General features: G+C 45.9%; 1 protein-coding gene across 10 annotated transcripts in view; it reads left to right on the top strand.

The window, feature by feature from the left end:
- SLC41A2 (solute carrier family 41 member 2) overlaps positions 1-20,667 on the top strand; it is a 214,804-nt gene that overhangs the window by 66,115 nt on the left and 128,022 nt on the right. For all 10 annotated transcript variants that reach the window (XM_077111887.1, XM_077111884.1, XM_077111882.1 and 7 more), the window contains 3 exons: positions 12,536-12,607; positions 15,008-15,152; positions 17,613-17,759. In XM_077111887.1, coding sequence (XP_076968002.1) covers positions 12,536-12,607; positions 15,008-15,152; positions 17,613-17,759 — 364 coding nt within the window. The remainder of the gene's footprint in view (positions 1-12,535; positions 12,608-15,007; positions 15,153-17,612; positions 17,760-20,667) is intronic.

Below are 20,667 nucleotides of genomic sequence, written 5' to 3'. Positions count from 1 at the left end.
TCCAGGAATCTGTCCTGTATGCATGATTGTTCTGTAAACCCACAAGTTCTCTAGTAAAGAAAACAATTTAAATTTTAAAAAAAGTTGCTTGACCAAAAGAGCCTTAATATTATACTCTGCAGATAACAATATCAACATAACAGGTTTTACTAATGACCAGTGGTTGCTTGCAGAGAAAGCTGTTTTTTTACTGGAGCCTTCTGAAGTAACCAACCTGGTGTTCTTTAAAGCATGCAAGTATTTCTTAGCTGATATGTGCTGTAAAAGTACTGTCATTCTGCTCTTGAGAAGGTACTGAAATTGGCCTGGATGCAATAAAACCTAGGTGGGAATTTGTTACTTTTTTTTGGTATGCTGAAAGTCAATTTCATGTCTCCACTGTCACACATTTAGCTCCAACGTTTAAGGAGAAATTTTTCTCAAGTGATTGTGTAAAGCAGGAAATTCATGTAAAAATATATTTCAAAAAGATAAGAACAGTCTTAGACTCATTTGAAAATATTTAGGAAGTGTCATCATCAAGCACTGCACAGAGCTTCAGTTTACAGAATTATTTAATGAGGTTGCATCGCCACAGTCACCCAGATCTTGAGACACGGGAAGAGGAGCGGAGCCTTCATCTGAGTCAGTTCTTAGGTGAAAGGAAAGGAGGTGGGACCTTCCTCGGCAGCACCTAGACCGGCAAAGCAAGGAGAAACCCTCACAAAAGTCTTCCTTCTCCACTGGCCTTGTTAACAGTGGCCTATAGAGCGTCGGCCATCAAAAAATAATGACCGCAGGGTCAGGCTAGCAGCAATCCAACCAATAAATCATTTCTAAACATTTAGTATTAAATTTTAATTAAAATTTCTACTTTGATTAAATTTCAGCTTTATTATTATATCTCAAATGTATTTTGGTGACCTTTGGTTTCAGCTGAATATTGATTTTAACATTTGGCCATTTGGCATCCAGCACAGTATATGTCTAGTTTATGGCTTAAAAAAGAAAAACAAAAACCTTTTATGTAATTTTACTGAGGTTTTGAGAGTTAGTGAAATTGTGTGCCTGTGCTCCATTTGCCATCTTCTCCTGCACTCCATATTATGGGAAGTAGTGGATCAGCTCTGTAGAACCCAACCCGGGCAGCTTTTTGGCAGGAGAATAAAGAGAAGGAAAGAAGAGGTCTTTCAGTACAGAAGTGGGACGTAATGCTGAGTGAAATGAGTCAGACACAAAAGGACGGATATTGTATGATTTCATTAATGTGATCTGGCTAGAATACATAGTATCATCACCAAGCAGTGCACAGAGCTTCCGAAGATGTAGAGTATGGAAGACCCAGAGAGAAGCTAGAGGAGGAAGCGGAATGTGTAGCGAGGCTGAACTTACATGTCTGCAACTAGATGTGGAGTAAGGGTTGCTCGGAATTGGGAATATGAAGATAGCGCTGTGTGGCAGGGGAATTCGGTTGAAAAGGGTGATTTAGAGTCTTCCATGTCACTGATTAACACTGAAAATTTATCTAAGTTCTTGCACGAACTGGCCCAGATGTACAGCACTGGTACAAAGAGGCAATAAATAGTGTTGTATGTAGGAAAAAATACCTGCTGCAAGCTACAGGTTATAGTTGACAGTACCGCCTTAAGATTCCTTCACCAGCAGCAGCAGTGACTACTCCAGTACTGGGGCCAGGATCGGGGGAGATGAGGGGTGTGCGGTGTTTGGGGTTTTCTTTTTTGTGTCTGATAATTTTCTTTTTGTAGCAATGAAAATGGTCTGAAATTGAGTGTAATGATTGCACAGCTAAGTGATGATACTATGAGATATTGATTGTTTACTTTGGTTAGAATATTTAAGAGGATACATTTTAACAAAATCTGCAAAAAATGGCAACATTTGAGGGAGAAGAAAATTATTTGAAAGGTGGCGTTAGTAAAATTTTGTTGAAAAATGAGCTTTGGTGTGATAAATATAGTTGCACATGCAAGCATTTGAACTTGGTAACTTTGTTAGGAGAGCAGAAGTTTGGCTCACTAACCTCAAATAAAATATTTCTAAAACCAACATTCTTGAGGTTTATCCAGCATTTGTTTAGATCAAAATACTAGATTAAGCAGAGCAATCCATTTTAAAATCAAGCATGCTGCAGGGACTCTGGTTGAAAAGGGCGACGCTGTAAATGACATCCTGTTTCATTTTATTAACCATTACCATTAAATTGAATAAAGGTGAATTTAACCTTAGTCTTTTTTGTTATCTTAATTTTTCTTTCTTTATCAATTTATCCACCAATAAAGTTTAAAGTCTGTTCTTCCAGGCCTGTTACAAAAAACAAAACAAAACAGCAGTCTCCTACTCCTTACCCCACTTCTGATTTCTCAATCTCAGAGGTAATTACTTTGAATGCTTTTACCGGGTTTTTTGGTATTTATCTCTGTGTCTCTAAAAAACAGTGCTACTTCTTTCTTGTTTTCTTAGTTTTAAGCATTATCTATTAACTTCTCAGTTGGCAGGCAAAGAATTTAGTCATATATACTTCTGGCTCCCACATCCTAATATAATAAAAAATACATTTTAAAAATTGGTGTAAACTTTATTCACGATTTATTTTACTTGGAGTTTATTATTATTATTATTATTATTTTTAGTATATACTTGTCACCACATTACTCCCAACCCTAAACACGTTTAGTTTTCTACACAGCATCTCAATACATTTATTCCCGTAAGTTGTTTCGTGTGTTCTTGATGAATCTGTCCCGGCCCTTCTGACTTGCTCCATGTAAACTTGTTCTGTGGACTTCTACCCTGATGATGCCGTAGGATTCCCCTTCACCATCCTTCTGGGAGTTCCCTCTGCCTCTCTTTTGTGTTGGTTCCCCTGTTTCCTTAATCCCATCTTTTTTCTTGCCCCAGCTCCTTGTTTGGATAGCGGACACTATTCACATGGTTGGAAATGCTTTTTCTTCAGAATCCTGCAGGCATCGCCCCCTCCATTCTGACCGTTATCCAGGAGAAGCCTGATTCACTCCTGCCATCTCTCCCTGCTGTGACACTCGTTCTTCTCTTTGAAGGATGCTTCCATTCCCTGACCACTAGAACAAATCCCATGCAATGGGTCGGCTTAAGCGAGGGAGTGTTCAGGGCTGCGAGGCTAAGAGGAGCCCAAGTCCAGGCGTCACCCAGCCGATGCTTCCCCCCAGGACTGCAGCGGTCGAGGCCCCTGGATCTTTGGCTTCTCTGAGCTTCGCTGACTCTCCTCTTCCTGTGGCTTTCCCTGTGCGGGGGAACCTCATTCTGTTTGTGAAGGGCTCCGGGATGGGGTGGAGGCATGCTTGGATTGCTGGGCCACACCTCAGCTGAAGAGGCCTCTTCAGGGTCCTCTTCAACAGGAGCCATGCCCAGGCCGCACCCCAGGTCATACCCCAGGCCACACCCCAAGCCACACCCCAGTTCACACCCCAGGCTGCACCCCAGGTCACACCCCAGTCACACCCCAGTCACACCCCAGGCCACACCCCATGTCACACCCCAGGCCACACCCCAGTCACACCCCAGGCCACACCCCATGTCACACCCCAGTCACACCCCAGGCCACACCCCAGTCACACCCCAGGCCACACCCCATGTCACACCCCAGTCACACCCCAGGCCACACCCCAGTCACACCCCAGGCCACACCCCAGTCACACCCCAGATCCACACCCCAGGCCATACCCCAGGCCACACCCCAGGGCCACACCCCATGTCATACCCCAGGTCACAGGTCACACCCTCAGGCCACACCCCAGATCACACCCCAGATCCACCCCCAGGCCACACCCCAAGTCATACCCGAGGTCACAGGTCACACCCCCAGGCCATACCCCAGGTCACAGGTCACACCCCAGGCCACACCCCATGTCATACCCCAGTCACACCCCAGGCCACACCCCATGTCATACCCCAGGCCACACCCCAGGCCACACCCCAGTCACACCCCAGGCCACACCCCAGGCCACACCCCATGTCACACCCCAGTCACACCCCAGGCCACACCCCAGTCACACCCCAGGCCACACCCCAGGCCACACCCCAGTCACACCCCAGGCCACACCCCAGGCCACACCCCAGGCCACACCCCAGGTCACACCCCAAGTCACACCCCAGGTCACACCCCAGGTCACACCTCAGGTCACACCCCAGGCCACACCCCAGGCCACACCCCAGGCCGCACCCCAGGTCACACCCCAGGTCACACCCCAGGTCACACCCCAGGTCACACCCCGGGTCACACCCCGGGCCACACCCCAAGTCACACCCCAGGTCACAGGTCACACCCCGGGTCACACCCCAGGTCACACCTCAGGTCACACCCCAAGTCACACCCCAGGTCACACCCCAGGTCACACCCCCAGGTCACACCCCAAGTCACACCCCAGGTCACACCCCAGGTCACACCTCAGGTCACACCCCAGGCCACACCCCAGGTCACACCCCGGGTCACACCCCGGGCCACACCCCAAGTCACACCCCAGGTCACAGGTCACACCCCGGGTCACACCCCAGGTCACACCTCAGGTCACACCCCAAGTCACACCCCAGGTCACACCCCAGGTCACACCCCCAGGTCACACCCCAAGTCACACCCCAGGTCACACCCCAGGTCACACCTCAGGTCACACCCCAGGCCACACCCCAGGCCGCACCCCAGGCCGCACCCCAGGTCACAGCCCAGGTCACACCCCAGATCACAGCCCAGGTCACACCCCAGATCACACCCCCAGGTCACACCCCGGGTCACACCCCGGGTCACACCCCGGGCCACACCCCAAGTCACACCCCAGGTCACAGGTCACACCCCAGGTCACACCCCGGGTCACACCCCGGGCCACACCCCAAGTCACACCCCAGGTCACAGGTCACACCCCAGGTCACACCCCGGGTCACACCCCGGGCCACACCCCAAGTCACACCCCAGGTCACAGGTCACACCCCCAGGCCACACCCCGGGCTACACCCCAGGACTGCACCACGATTTAGAGCAGGTTTCCTGGGGCCATCGCTCCATGCTGCCACAGAAGCTTTTAGGATTTTCTTTCTGTTTCTGGAAATTTCCTGAAGCTGCCCTAGCATATTTATCCAGGTGCTGGACACTCACGGGCCCTTTTGTCTGCAGTATAAAGTACTTGAATTTCAAAAAATTTCTCTGAATTATTTCTCTGATAATTTCTTCTCTGTTTTCTGTACTCTTCCCTTATGAAATATTTGTTTAGATAGTCAACCTCTGTTCTTATTTTTTTTTCTTTTACATTTATTTTCTATCTTGTCCTTTTTGTTTACTTTCAGGAAAATTTCCTCAGATTTAGCTTCTAACTCTTCTAATGAGTTTTTCCTATATGCTATCATGTTTTTAATTTTCAGGATCTCTTATATGTTTTTAACTTTTCCTTTTTGCATTTTAACATAAAGCATCTTGTTATTATTTCATGGCTGTAGTATCACCTGACTTTTCTAAGGATATTAATGATAGTTTTTTTTAGAAAAAAAATATTTTTATCAACACAGGTACACCTGTATACCAGCCATTTCCAACACTGTGCAATGCTGACATTCATTTGTTCTCCCTCGTGCAAAAGCACATCGTCCTCTCCAGGCATTCCTACATTGTACGGTCTCAGTCTTTATTGTCCATCTTTCCTTCTGGTTTCATGTGTGCCCCCAGCCCTCCTCCCTCTATCATTCTCACTTACAGCTTCATTCAGTGTACTCATGTTCTTGTGCTACCATCAGGTGGTATTGTGCTATCCATTTCTGAATTTTTACAGTTAGTCCTGTTGCACGATCTGTATCCTTCAGCACCAAATTCCCAATCTCTGCCCTATTGCTGTCTCCTGATGACCTGTGTTCTTAACTTCAATTCTCAAAGTTTGTTCATCAGTATTAGTTCATATTAGTGAGACCATACAATATTTATCCTTTTCTTTGTGGCTAATTTTACTCAGCATAACGTCTTCAAGATCCATCCACGCTGTAACATACTTCATGATTTTATTCTGTCTTACAGCTGCATAATATTCCATCATGTGCATATACAACAGCTTGTTTAGCCACTCATCCATTGATGGACATTTGGCTGTTTCCATCTCTTGGAAATCGTAAATAATGCTGCTATAAATGGTGTTGTGCAAATGCCCGTTTGTGTCCTTGCCCTCATGTCCTCTGAGTAGATACCTAGCAATGGGATTGCTGGGTCATATGGTAATTCTATACTTAGCTTCCTAAGGAACTGCCAAACTGCCTTCCACAGCAGTTGTACCATTTGGCATTTCCACCAATAGTGGATAAGTGTGCCTCTTTCTCCATATCCTCTCTAGCACTTGTTGTTTTCTGTTTTTTTTTTTATAATGGCCTTTCTAGCGGGTGTCAGATGATATCTCATTGTGGTTTTGATTTGCATTTCCCTAACAGCCAGGGAAGCTGAGCATCTTTTCATATGCCTTTTAGCCACTTAGTGTCTTCTGAGAAGTGTCTGTTCATGTCTTTTGCCCATTATTAATTGGGTTGTTTGTCTTTTTGTTGTTGGGTTGAAGAATCTGTATTTTCTGGGTACTAAATACTTCTCTGATATGTGGTTTCCAAATATTGTCTCCCATTGCATAGGCTGCCTTTTTACTTTCTTGACAAAGTTCTTTGATGCACAAAAGTGCTTACTTTTGAGTAGTTTCCATTTATCTATTTCTTTTTTCAGTGCTCATGCTTTTGTGTAAGGTCTAGGAATCGTTGGCTTCACAGCCTGCCCTGTAGATTTTGGACTCTGCAGTCCCACAGTTACATGAGATATTTTTATAAATTTTATATTTGTGAGTGTTTCCTGTTGATTCTTTTTCTCTAGAGAAACCTAACTATAACATAAACCTTTCATTTTCAACCTATTTTTGCTCTTGAGTCTAAAATGAATCTCCTGTAGACAGCATATAGATGGGTCCTGTTTTTAAATCTGTTCTGCTGAATGTTTTTAAATCTATTCTGGCTAATCTTTTGATTAGGGAGTTTAATCCATTAACATTTAGTGTTATTACTGTAAAGGCAGTACTTTCTTCTACCATTTTGTCTTTTAGGTTATATATGTCATATCTAATTATTTTTCTCTTTTTACCTTTACTGATAGTCTACATTTCTACACTTTTCTTCAGACCTCTCTCTCCTGCCTTTTCCTATCTGCCTGTGGTGCTCCCTTTAGTATTTCTTTCAGAGCCTGTCTCTCCATCACCAATTCTCTCAGTGATTGTTTGTTTGAAAATATTTTAATTTCCCCCTCATTTTTGAAGGATAGTTTTGCTGGATATAGAATTCTAGGTTCGCAGTTTTTCTCTTTTAGTATCTTAAATATATCATCCCACTGCCTTCTTGCCTCCATGGTTTCTGCTGAGAAATCCACACATAGTCTTATTGGGCTTCCCTTGGATGTGATGGATTGCTTTTCTCTTGCTGCTTTCAAAATTCTCTCTTTCTCTTTGACCTCTGACAGTCTGATTAGTAAGTGTCTTGGTGTATGTCTAATTGGATCTATTCTGTTGGGGTACACTGCATTTCTTAGATCTGTAATTTTGTGTCTTTTATGAGAGGTAGTGTGCTGGTTGAATCTATTATGTGCCCCAGAAAAGCCATGTTTTAACCCTGATTCCAATCTTGTGGAAGCACCCATTTCTTTAATACTGATTCAATACTGTAAGTTGGAATCTTTTGACTAGATTTTCTCAGGGAGATGTCATACACCCAATTGTGGGTATTAACTTTGATTGGATACAGATGTGACTCCGCCCATACCAAGTGGATCTTAACTCGCTTACTGGAATCCTTTAGAAGAGGGAACATTTTGGGGAGAGTCAGAAGCAACAGCATCAACAGAGCTGACAGAAAGGACCGAGTCCAGAGAAACAACAGAGGCCTCAGAGGTGACAGAAACTTCACAGTGGAGCTGACACAGATGCAGATACTTGGAGAACAGAGACAGATGTTTGGAGATGCTTTGAGACCAGCAGAAATTGCCTTGAGATGTTAAGCAAGTCAGAACCTGGAGAGAGCAACCAGAACCAACAGCCAACAGAACGGACAGAGGCCCGGGGAAGCTGTTGAAGAAGCCTGGAAAGAAAGCTAACAGATGTCACCATGTGCCTTTCCACCTGAGAGAAAAACCCAAAACATCATCGGCCTTCTTGAAAACAAGATATCTTTCCCTGGATGCCTTAATTTGGACATTTTCATGGCCTTAGAACTATAAACTTGCAGCTTATTAAATTCCCCTTTTGTAAAAGCCATTCCAGTTCTGGTATATTGCATTCCAACAACTAGCAAACTAACACAGATGGGAAATTTTCAATGATTATTTCCTCCATTAGTCTTTCTCCTTCTTTTCCCTTCTCTTCTCCTTCTGGGACACCTACAACATGTATATTCATGTGCTTCATGTTGTCAGTCAATTCCCTTGAGACCCTGCTCATATTTTTCCTTTCATTTCCCTAAATTTTCTTTTGTGTAGGATATCAGATGTCTAGTCCTTTAGTTCACTCATCCTTTCTTCTGCCTCTTCAAATCTGTTGTAGGTTTTGCTGTTTCTCTTCATCTCTTCTGTTGTGCCTTTTGTCCCCATAAGTTTTGTGATTCATTTTTTCAAACTTTCAAGTTCTTCTTTTTGTCCCAGTGTCTTCTTTATATCCTCCCTCAATTCATTGATTTGATTTTTGATGACATTTTCCATGTCTGTCTGAACATCCTGAATTAGTTATTTCAATTCCTGTGTCTCATTTGAATTGTTGGTTTGTTTCTTTGACTGAGCCATATCTTTGATTTTCCTGGTAGGATTCATTATTTTTTGCTGGTATCTAGGCATTTGATTTCCTTAATTGGTTTATTCTGATGGTTGTTTTCATGCTTTTACCTAGGATTTTCTTGCTCGATGGCTTTGTTCTCTGTCTGTTCTTTAACATTCAGTTCAAGTTATTCTAGACCTCTAACATAGGTTCTGTTTAATCAGAATTTTTCAGTTCTTGTTTTTCTGTTTCTTGCCCTGCCTATATGGGGCGCTTTTTTTTTTTTTTCCTTAGGAGGGTCTACTTAGGTATTATAGACTCCAGTCAGATTTTCCCAGACCAGACTGGTCTTCTCTCAGGAGGAAAGAGTCACCTGCATCAGTTTTCCCTGAGGGAGAGACCCAGTAGGTTGACAGATTTCCCTATGAAGCCTCTAGACTCTGCGTTTTTCCTGTCCTACCCAGTGTGTGGGCAGGCTTTGTCTGCCTGCAGGTCTCACCACCATAAAGTGATGCAGTACCTTTAACTTCAACAGACTCTCCCTGCTGGGGCCTGGTTGAGAAGAGGGGAGGTTGTGGGCTGGGTTTAATGGTTTCAGTTTTCCAGACCCTGGGGTTTGAATTCCTTGGGGGAGGAATTCCACCTGAGCTGGGCCCCACCCCTGTCCTGGAGAAGGCACAGCCTCCAGTGAATTACCTCCTTTCACCTGACCACCTCTTTGTTTCTCAGACAGGCTTAATTCTGCCCTTGCCCAGGACAGTTGGAACCTGAGAAACCTTCAGTTCTATCTAATGAGCTGTTAGGAGTAGAAAAAAAGACTTTTCAGAGCAGGACCCCTGTTCCTTGGATTTGTTCATCAAGAGATTAAGTTGGTACTTGGCTCTAGGTAGCTCTAGGCTCTATGGCCCCCTTTTCTTAGGATCCAGTCCTTTTCTTGGGGTCCAGCCCTTTTCCAGTATTTTTTGCTCTCTGACTGTAGAAGTCTGTGCAGTGGCCCGGCTCTCTCCAAATGCTGGGATGAGGACTGCAGCACTGGGGCACACCTCCAGCCTCACCCTCCTCAAGCATCTGGGTGGCACCCGGACTCTCTGCCATCTCCAGTACACGCTCCACCCCTTCAGAACAATGGGGTGGCAGCCAGGCTCCCCCAAATCCCTGGGGAATGTGCTCCATGCTGTCCAAGGCCTGGGGTGCCAGAACTCTCTCTGAACACTGAGGCGAAGGTCTGCCCTCTGCCTCCAGGGGAACGCACCCCTGCTCACACACAGGTGGGTCCCTAAGATTTCTTGGCTTTAGTTCTTAGCTTCCATGGTTCTGCCTCTGAGGTCATTTTTCCTTCTGTCCGTTTTCTGTCCCTTTTTGTCCAGACTGGCAGTGGTTCTGTTTATACAAGTCTCACAAAAAAATTGTTGACTTGGCATGTAGCATACAGGGATTGAAGTCATCAGACAATAGGACTTTGTACAGATCCTTCCTGGGTAACTCCATCTCCAATCCTGGCTTTCTCTGAAATGGCTGACTACTTCCATGTTTGGTTAAATCCTCTCATGGGGCACTATTCTCTGGGGTTTCACTGTCTGGAAGCCCAGAATTTTCCAGATCATCAGTTTCTAGTTTCTTTGTACCCCAAAGTTGAGTTCTTAGCATATCCCTCTTTTGTTGCATGTTACCACAAGCTCAAGGAGAAACCAGGCTTTATCCTCCGCACTCAGTTTGGAAATCTCCCTAGCCAAGCATCACAGATTGTTGAATTCAAATTTTGCCTGCCCCCACCCCAGGTATGCCAGCACCATTCCTGTTATCTCTAACTAGGTGCATTTTTGTCAACATTTTTCTTTATTTTTTGATCCTTACTTCTAAATGTCTTTGCTTTGTAAAGGCTTATTTGTGAATTTATTCTATCTTTTCACATCATATGTTGTTTTAGCCTGCTATGTATTATGTGTCTTAAAGGAAAAGAACTGCAGATTCAGAGACATATAAATCTGGAAGGGATTTAGAGATTGGAATGTTCATAATTTATAAATCAATTAATTGAATAAGCTAAGGTGGCTCCATCAGTCTGGGCTTCTTCAGAAAAACAGAACCACGATCCATACTGTGGGTATAAGGGGCCATTTTAAGGACTCTGGGCTTGGGGGGATGTGGAGGCACTTGGGGAAGTGAGGATCTGGGCAGGGTGAGTGCCGGCTCGAAGCCCTGGGGCAGGGGCGAAAGCCGCCAGGCCTGGGAGGGGGACACCTGCGCGTCTCCCACCAAGGGCTCCAAAAATAAAGCCCTCAGTTTCACGCCCACCTGCCAAACCTTGAGCAAGTTCCTCTCGCCGGCAGGCTGGAACTTGAAAGTGCGAGGAAGGGGACTTTGGATATGGGCTCCAGGCTCTCGCAGCGAGTGGCGCAGATGGCACAGTTGTCATTTCTTTCGTCCCGCCTGCCCCAGCCTTTCCCAGACCCCAGGTGCACGCGTGCATCACTGGTCCCCAGGGAATCCTGGATCCGAACACGTTACACTTCCTCAAGCCATCATTTCAGAGTGTGTCCTGTAGCTGCAGCCGTCTCTGCAGCACCATCAGCTTCTCTTGAACTCGGAGCTGAGGTGGACTCACATTTTAAACTCTGCTATAGTTTATTACTCCCTTGAGGAAGGACCCAGTGTGCTGAGCTATAAACACTGATTTCATCCGAAGTTTAGATTTCCAGGCTTACGGCATGCATTCTTAAACACTGAGAAATCTCAACGTTTCATTTGCTTTGATACTTTGAGGCCGAAGTCCAGATGAGGCTACAGAATCGAGTCTGCTTTCCAGATGGGTTGGTAGAGGAGACGCTGACGTGAGATACTTAGGTGATCTGAAGCCAGTGAGCAGAATTCTAACTGTCCATGGCTGAAAACCACTTCAAAAGAAAACCTTTGTTTTCCCCCCCTACATTTTTTTTTACATTTGAAAAACTTCCATGACTAAGCAGATGATTAATAATTGAAACCCAGCTCAGACTGGTATTTTTAATAATGCTTGTTCATTGTTTTCCAGTTGACTTCTTTAGATATACTTGACAGATTTGGATGTAAATTTTTTGAATTGTAAGTGGTTGAGAAAGTATGATTTAGCTTACAGTGCAATTGAATATGTGAAATAGTATTATTTTTGCAGAGTATTCTTGCGTTTAGCAGAATGATGTATAAATTTTAGTAGTGAGGTAAATGATCAAAATACATAATATGTGAATAGAACAATTTTTTCCTGCTAACATGAGAGCTTGAGAAGATCCAGGCTTTGGTGTAACCAGTTATAATTATGACACAAATATAAATTACACACATAGGAATGATTTGTTTATATTTGGGTTTTGTTTTTTTTTCTCAATAATCCTGCAATTTAAGTTAATTTCATAGTGTAACTTTAAATATTAGCAGCTCAGAATTATATGATTATTTATATTGGTCCTGCATATACAAAGTCTAGCATGTTGGAGTGACACTGGGTGATGTTAGTTGTAAAACCACATCGGTGGGGGTGGGGGTGGGGGTGGTGGTGGGCTAAACCGACTGGACCACTAGTTCTTGTGAGCTGATGAAGTAAAAGAAAAAAACTTTCTCCCCCCAAACGTCTCAGGCAGTGGAATATTAGATGCAAGACTGGTAATGATGTCAGAATTATAGTTCAGATGCAACGTAGTCACCAACGTGGCCTTGAGAGCTGTGCAGCCGAGCCCCTGTGCGCAGACTGCCGTGCGTGTGAGAATCCTCTCCTTCCTTCACAGGTGAACGTCGGCAAGATGGATTCGCCCATTGAGAAATGGAACCTGATCATTGGAAACCTGGCCCTAAAGCAGGCGAGTATCGATTTGTTCATAGATCTTGGTTAATATCTTCAGTGAGGCTGTTACCACGAGAATGTAGTACATTTTCGTACTATTAAGGCTACCATTTAATAGTTTCACAGGACACCAAAAAGATAATTTAGTTCCTTGAAAAAGTGATGTAGTAAACGGATAGTGACCTTTGAAAAGTATTCTTCCTTTAGAAACTGATCGGGTTCTTCCAACAATGAAAAATATTAAAATATACAATATAGAGAGAAAATATACAAAATGTTTTGTATCATCAATGTGTGATAGAGTCAGAATTTTGAATTGATATCTGTACAAATAAATATTAAGCTTTTCATTGCTTAGATGCTGTTTTGTACTTTGATTTTTTGAAGTAAATCATCTGTTTAATTAAACTGAGCTCTTTAAAATACATTATGGTTGGATGTTAAAGTTGGGTTTTCCCTAATCATTAGCGTTAATATAAACTAACATGTGCAGTCTTGGATTAGGTATGCACTAAACTCTGGATCGTATAGAGATTAGCGACACTTCTTTCCAATCTCAGGTCAATCTCCTCCTTCCCCCAACCTTTCCAATCTTGCAGCTGCCCTGGCAACTTTCAAGCTCAACTTTCCCCCGGCCCCTCGCTTTTGCGGCCCTGTCCCTGCACTCCCTGCTTTTGCGGCCCCCTCCCCTGCGCGCTCCGCTCCTCCGAGGGCGTGATGCGCGCAGCCGGGACCCATGCGGTGCCGCCCAGTGGCTGGAGCCCCGGACCGCGGGGACGAGGGCTGAGGGGGAAGAAAAGGGCCAGCCTGTGCCCCTGCCGGGGCTGGGCTGAGTGGCGGGGAGGAACCGGGGCCACCGCGGTGACCTGCTCCGAAGGGGCCCGGGCAGATGCGCCTTCAGACCCCCGGAGGTGCAGGGAGGCTCCTGAGCCGGTGACAGCTGTGCCTAAGGCGCGGATCCCCACTGCAGCCCCCTCCCCGGGGTGCCCCGCAACATCTGTTAGGCCCGTGGCCCCTGGTGGCCCCCCAGTTACCCCTGACCCCAGGCTGTGCCCGCTGGGTCAGTTAGGCCCCCTTCCTCAGGTTTGCAGAGCTGACGCCCCACCCCGGCGGGCGCCTCTTCTCCCAGCACCCTCACGGCGCAGCACCCGCAGCAGGGCCGCGGCTCTCGGCTGGCTCCGGGGCCAAACCAGGAGAGAGTGCTCGCGTTGTAGTATTAATGATTTCACTGCTTTCCTTATCAACCAGACAAAATAATGGAATATTTTAACAATTGGCACCCCATAAGTGGCGCTTCCAGCGCGACTCTCCTCTCCGAGCCAGCCGCGCCGGGACGCGCTGCGAGGACTGGGGTCCCCTGTCCCGTCTCTAACTTGCGGCCGGACGGGGTCGCCCTGCTCTCCGGGACGGGGACTGGCCGCCGAGTCTGCAGGCGCCCAGAAACCCTGCTCACAATAGGGGGTCCTCAGAAGCTCCCTAAGAGGCGGGTCTCTGCTCTGCACGTTGGCACCAAAGTGCCACGGGGGCCCGTGACCAAGCAGTGAAGAGTCCTCCAGGGGCGCGGGGAGTTCTGACTTCCCATCAGCTGCGTCCAAGACTTCTGTGCAATGCTGCGCTTCTCGGTGGCCGATCTGTGCGCAGCTTTGAGTTCTTTATACGGCCAGAGATTCAGGAGTAATTCCCCTCAGGGTCACCCTTCGCGTTTGCTGTCACCGGAATTGTACACGTGAGGAGCCCACAGTTTTAAAGCACTCATTGCAGTTGTGAACATCTGTGAGGTTGATTTTGGTGTTTTCTGAGCGCACGGGCTGGGAATCGAGCTCGGTATCCCGCGTGGCAGGGGAGAACACTCCCGCCGACCACCCCCGTGCACCTCCTGTGAGGTTAGTTTTTAATGTTTCTCTCCTCACGGACCGAGGGCTCCGAGAGAGCAGGGAATGCAGCTCCTATGAGCGCTGTTGCAGCCCACACCAGGCACAGCTTTGTACTTGGAAGATTCTAAACAAATGCTGCTGAGGTGGGTGAATTTAAATCACTTGCCAGAGCGGGAACCAAGCTGAGATCCTCGGATGTAAAGTCGGGTCCTGCAGCCGGGCCTCCAGAGGAAGCCCCCCGTGTGAGGACGGGGTGCCGTGCGGTCGGTCCGAGGGCGGAGTGTTCATAGATGACCTTGAACGGCAGCCACTCGGGTGGGTTAAAGGTTCAGAGCCCGCCCTCCGTCCTGGGGCTGTCACCCCGGTGCAGGCAGGATGCCTGCCTGGGGCGTCCACGTGCAGTGGCGTCTTTAAAAGGGGAGCTTTCAATAGCACGTGCGGTGCCTGCTCCTGACTGCTGGTAATGTGCTATTTACATGATCAAGTAAAGAGAAACGTGTTAAGAACGAACGATTGAGGTGGATTTTGTGGACCCTTCTTAGGTCCAGGCTACAGTGGCTGGCTTCCTAGCAGCCGTGGCAGCGGTGGTGCTGGGCTGGGTGCCCACAGGGAGATACCACGCGGGCCACTCGCTGGTGCTGTGCTCCAGCAGCGTCGCCACAGCCTGCATCGCGTCCCTGCTGCAGGGTGAGTCACCGCGGTGCCCAGCTGCCGCCTTTGCTGTTACATAGTTTATTTGTCAAGATGACCGTTTTTATCTGGATGTCTGTTCATTATAAAACAACCGAGAAAAGCCGGCTTGTGGAGTATGGTAATGACTGCAGTTAGGTTACATCCCAGCAGGGCAGGGCAGGCCAGGCCCGGAGCCTGTTTGCCTCTGTGAGCTGAGTTACTTGCCAGCCTCTTTTCTAGAAATCATGCAGTGTAGGGCTTGTCATGCGAGGAACAGTGAGCATTGCAGGAATTCTGAGTTTCAAAAGCAATCCCTCTGTTAAAAGTTTTATGTTTCAAATTTCAAAAAAACTCTTCACTGTTTCTTTGGCAAGACCTTGCCAAAAGGACCTTGCTGAGCACACACGTCACTGGTTGTAGGATCGAGACCCGGAAGGTTTTAGAAAGTAGCTGCCACAGAATTTGCCAGTTAGAGCATCTTTCTTTATAGTTATTTATTAATATGAATTCTCCATGAGAGAAGTCGCTTATTACCAATCGAAACCATACGCACATGGTTCTTTTATTTCACAATTACCATCTCACCCTCACAGCACTAGCAGGGCTGAGAATGGAGGTTTGGACCCAGGTGGTAGAACCAGCATTTTTAACCGGCTCGGCGGAGTGAGGGGACCTTTGAACGTTGAGACTTGACTTTAAGCATCTTACCGCATTTTGTCTGAGCACTTGAATTACTCCGGGAGCAGCTTCTTGTCTTTATACGGAAAGACTAAAATTGAATGGAGTTAGTAGTGGCCAAAGTAGAGTATTGGAAATTAAATTTCTGGTAAAACAAACAAACAAACAAAAAATCCAAAAGTATTAGCAATTTCTTTCTTTAGGCTCATTTGCTTCGTTTTCTTTCCAATTGTATTTCATTTAGAAAGAGTTTAAAATTTTTCATTCTAACACATTTGTAATGCTTAAGAGATTCACAACTATCAAAATTCAGATTTTTTCAAATGCATTTGTTTAAAGCTCCTTACTTTGAATAATGTATGCTCTAATTTTATGATGACTTGACTCTCATAAATGTCTTGCTCTGTGTAAAGCAAATATTAGTGACAACATTTCGTAGGTGAGAAAGCAGTCACTCCTACAGGAAGGTGATTTGTCCAATTGTATCAGCTTGTTAGTAGCAGAGCCAGAATTCAAATCCAAGTTTTCTGACTACCAGCTCCTTCCACTAGCCCATGCTTCGTGCTAAATACTTGTTTTCAACTGAAAAGATGTAAATGACATTCTGCATAGGAGAACTTTCCATATAGATCTTTAAATGTGCTGATTTTTTGAAAAAGAGTCTATACAGGCACATCGTGATGGATTACTACATAAGAATTTAAAACTTTTCTGCTATTGCCTTTTTTCCTTTTTACTATGGTATTATGGAAGGTAAGTCCAGTGATTGAAAAAGCCCCCAGAATGCAAGCTGTGTGGCATTGTTTGAAGCAAGACAAATAATCCTACTTGTTTAGACAAGTGGGGGAAATGCTGGAACAGCGTTATTTTCAAGCTATGGGACCTCAAGCAAGTATTTGAACCTTGCTCCTTGGGACCTCATCTTTATCAACCATGAAATGAAGTAAAAACATCTTTGAGTCTTGCAGTCTAAAAATGGGGTGAGATCCTGTCCTGTTGATGGTTTTTTTTTTCCATAGCCATTTAGGCTTCCATATTGATTCATGATCAGCACATAAATACTAAATGTTCTAAACTTTCTGTACATAGCATCCTCTCCAGGAATGGGTTAATACAAGAAAATTCATACAGTTTATGCAATTGGCTAGAAGTGCTACTGTTTTTTCACCCATTTGTGTGATTCAAGAAAAAAAGGATTTAAAGTACAAGTACACAGTTCCATTTTCATGTTCTATTTTTGAGTTGTATATTCATAGACAGAAACCATGGATTTAAAGAATATCGTTTACAAAGACCTCCTTGTGACCTGGTGCCCAGTGTTGAAAATTTACTTTCCTCCTCCTATAATTCAATACTTTTAAATGGTAGCAGGAAGCATATGCATTTCTGGTCTCTGCTGTGTAAACAAATCTGTTCTTGTTGGTTTTCTTCCCAGTTGTTACTCATATAAATCTGCTTTAGCATACTTTGTTTGAGGATTAAAATTAAAATTTCTGGGTTTTATACATGTGAACAGATTAAGTCTAAGGCATATATGTTACTGAATTTGAAACTTTAGCTTTAATGTAATTTTATGGTAGCATTTCAGGTTTCTAAGGACATTAAACGTCTCAAATCCTCTGTGATGCCCACTCATAATTTGTTGAAAGACTGTTTGCTAAAGCATTAGAGTAAAAGGTTTTGCTTGCTTTAGTCAGTTTATCTAAGCAGTCTTGCTGTTTGCTTATCTTGCATGTTTAGGTATCTGGGAATTGGTTTTCTTTAAGTCACAGACGTGATGGGCACTCTTTCTTCTAGGAATAATAATGGTCGGGGTTATCGTTGGCTCCAAGAAGACTGGCATAAATCCTGATAACGTGGCCACACCCATTGCTGCCAGCTTTGGGGACCTGATAACTCTTGCCATATTGGCTTGGATAAGCCAGGGCTTGTACTCCTGTCTTGGTAAGTTGACTTGAAACTAAATACAGTGTTTTATTGATTAGGCATTTTTGCAGCCACCCTACAACTCTGTGCTGTCGTTGGGGCTGATAAAAACAGGAGCCACCACTGGCTGTCACCGCTGTTTCGTGTGGTTCTCACAGTAACTCTGTAAGATAAGGATCATTAGTTCCAGTTTCAGGTGAGTAAACCGAGGCTCGCGGGGATCCCTGTGTCCTCCAGGCTCTTCACGGGGCCGGCCGGGCTCCCCTAACTGGGCAGCTGTTGCGGGGCGGGGGTGGGCCTGTGTGTCCCGAGGTGCCTCTGGGCAGCTGCCCCAGGCCCATGGTCAGGTAGTTCTAGACATTTAGCCCCTTTTTCCGCATCAGAAACCCACAGATCTCAGTAGCTTCATGGCAATGTATAAAAATAAAAATATCACCTAGGGCGGGCCGCGGTGGCTCAGCGGGCAAAGTGCTTGCCTGCCATGCCGGAGGACCTCGGTTCGATTCCCGGCCCCAGCCCATGTAAAAAACAAACAAACAAACAAAATACAATAAAACAAGAAAATGTTTAAAGATGTTTCCCTTTCTTCCTTCCTTCCTTCCATCCTTCCTTCCTTCTCTCTGTCTTTCCTTCCCTTCCTCCCTCTCTCTAAAAAAAAAATATCACCATGAAAATGAGCCTGAGTGCTGTGGGGTTGGAGTCACGTATTTGCCACTCGCAGCCGCCCCAGAATATAATTCTGCATGGAGACAGCTCCCGAGGCTCTGAGAGTGCTCTGTCACCATCCATGAGTGCACAGAGCCTCGGCAGCTGTCTCCAAGCAGATTTATATCCTGGGACAGCTGCAAATGGCGAATGAGCGTGCGCGTCAGCATTGCTTAGTGTGAAAAGTTGATGGTGGTTTAATTTTTTTTAGATGCAAATGTAAAAGAATAAAAAGAGAACAGAACCCCATAGTAATATAAGAAAAAAGACAGTTTATAAGGCAAGCCAGAAGCAAACATTTATTAGCATTTATCCATATGTTTTCATGGATTCTATCAGACTTATGCTGTAGTACTTCAAAATAAATGTAAAGTACATTTTGGTTGAAAGAATAAGAGTTGCTGATATATGTTCTTAAGCTAAAGGAAGGGTTTTAACCTATCAAAGGCAATGATTTTGGCAATGTCAAGGGAAGATTTATTGAGTATATAAAAAAATGAATGGCATAAAAGCAGTATTCAATGAGAGTTGACCTACCTGTTCCAGGAAATGTTTTCTCCTTTAGAGGGGGAAGGGGTGTCTTCTTCAGGCAGTGTGGAGGGCTAGGGGTGCGCGGCCAGGGGTGAGGCTCTGGGCGCCCCAGGATGCCCAAGGCCGAGGCGTGGTCGCTGCTCCCGCACCAGGAGAGCCCCAGGTCGGCGCTGAAGCCTCTTGGGGTGGGGGGGGGGGGGTGATCGGCAGTTCTTTCCTCTCCATTCTTATACGGTATAGACAGACGCTGCTTCGAGCGCACCCCTCGCGGGCGGCTACACGGCGGCTGCTTGTGCTGGGCCCCCAAAGCGAAGGCCAGGGGGGGCGCGAGGGGACGCTCAGGTCCCTCCCCGCCCCGGGGCAGCGGAGACCCCCGCCTTGCAGAGGGCGGGGAAAGCTGGAGGTGCCCCTTCCCCACGGCACCCGGGGCCGCAGCCCCTGGTTCTGGCCAGGAGCTCCGGGGTGAGGGTGGGGGCCGGGGATCGGGGTGGTTATGGGGTGGCTGCCTTACATGGGAGCGTTTTCTTTAAAAGCTTATCATTTGAAGACTTGGGTCCTTAAATTATCCTCGGGTCACTTGTAACACATCTTATAGTTGCTTGCTAAATACCAGGGTCTTGTCAATTGAAGCCACAGTCAAGAAAGTAAGGCGAGAATGCCAGGGGAGAATGCCGTCATCCTAGAAGATAGAATTGTGGTGACGATGCAGGCTAAGTCATGAGACTCCAGGGGCGAATCAGCTGCTTGGGGAAATAACGTGTGCTGACTCTTAAATTTTTGTATTTTAAAATCTTGTTAAAGACTTAGTCAGTAATGCATTGCCATCTAAAGTTTAAGTGTTATATAATGATGCATTCGTAGTTTAACTGGGTCAGGACATTTAAAAATGAAATAGAATGGTACTGTCACAGTAGCATTCAATTATTTTATTTCATTAAGTTTTAAAATAGTAAAATAATTTTATTATTGAATTTTGCTTAGGCTATTCTAAGCCTTTGAGAACTGACTCAGAGTAATTCAGGATGAAGTGATTAGAACGGGACCTTGTATCCTGCTTAGGCCACCTGACGATGCCACAGCTGAGGGAGCAGCTGAGGCCTTTCTGAAGCGCCAGCGCGTTCAGGTCTCAATGCGCCCATGAGGTGTCTGCCCTGGGCCCGGTGTGGGTGGCTGCACGCCCAATCCACAGATGAGAGAAGGAGCCTCGCGTTTGGAAATAAAGTTTTAACTCCTTAACTATATTGGAACACTGAGCAGTCTTTATAGGTAAAAAGAAGATTTTTTGGCCACGGCAGGCTTTGGCCTGTGACGGAGGCCACAGGTCACATGGCTGCCAAGGAACGGGGTGGTGAGAAAAGACCCCCGGCTCAGACCACTGGGCATTCCCAGCTGCCCTGAGCCCCTCGTGCTCTGCTGCCTGCTGCCTGAGCTGGACATGCGCCATGCTCACGCGGGGCCACCTCTCCTCCCTCGTCCTGCTGCTTTAGCTGCTGTTCGGCTTTTCACAGAGTCTTTGCAGTCACAGCTCCCAGCTTGTCTGCCACACCCGGTTTGTTTTGTTTTTGGGGGACGTTTGGTGACTGGTGAGTCCTGTAGTGAAAGCACCTCCTATTTGGAAGCTGAGTCTGAGGCACATATGGAAACCCCTGCCCTTCCCGCTGCGTTCTCAAAATAGAACTGAGCAAGGAAC

This window comes from Tamandua tetradactyla, chromosome 7 (genome assembly GCF_023851605.1).
Source record: "Tamandua tetradactyla isolate mTamTet1 chromosome 7, mTamTet1.pri, whole genome shotgun sequence".
NCBI lineage: Eukaryota > Metazoa > Chordata > Mammalia > Pilosa > Myrmecophagidae > Tamandua > Tamandua tetradactyla.
Note: the sequence above shows the minus strand (reverse complement) of the source record. Positions and strands in the feature narration are given on the sequence as shown.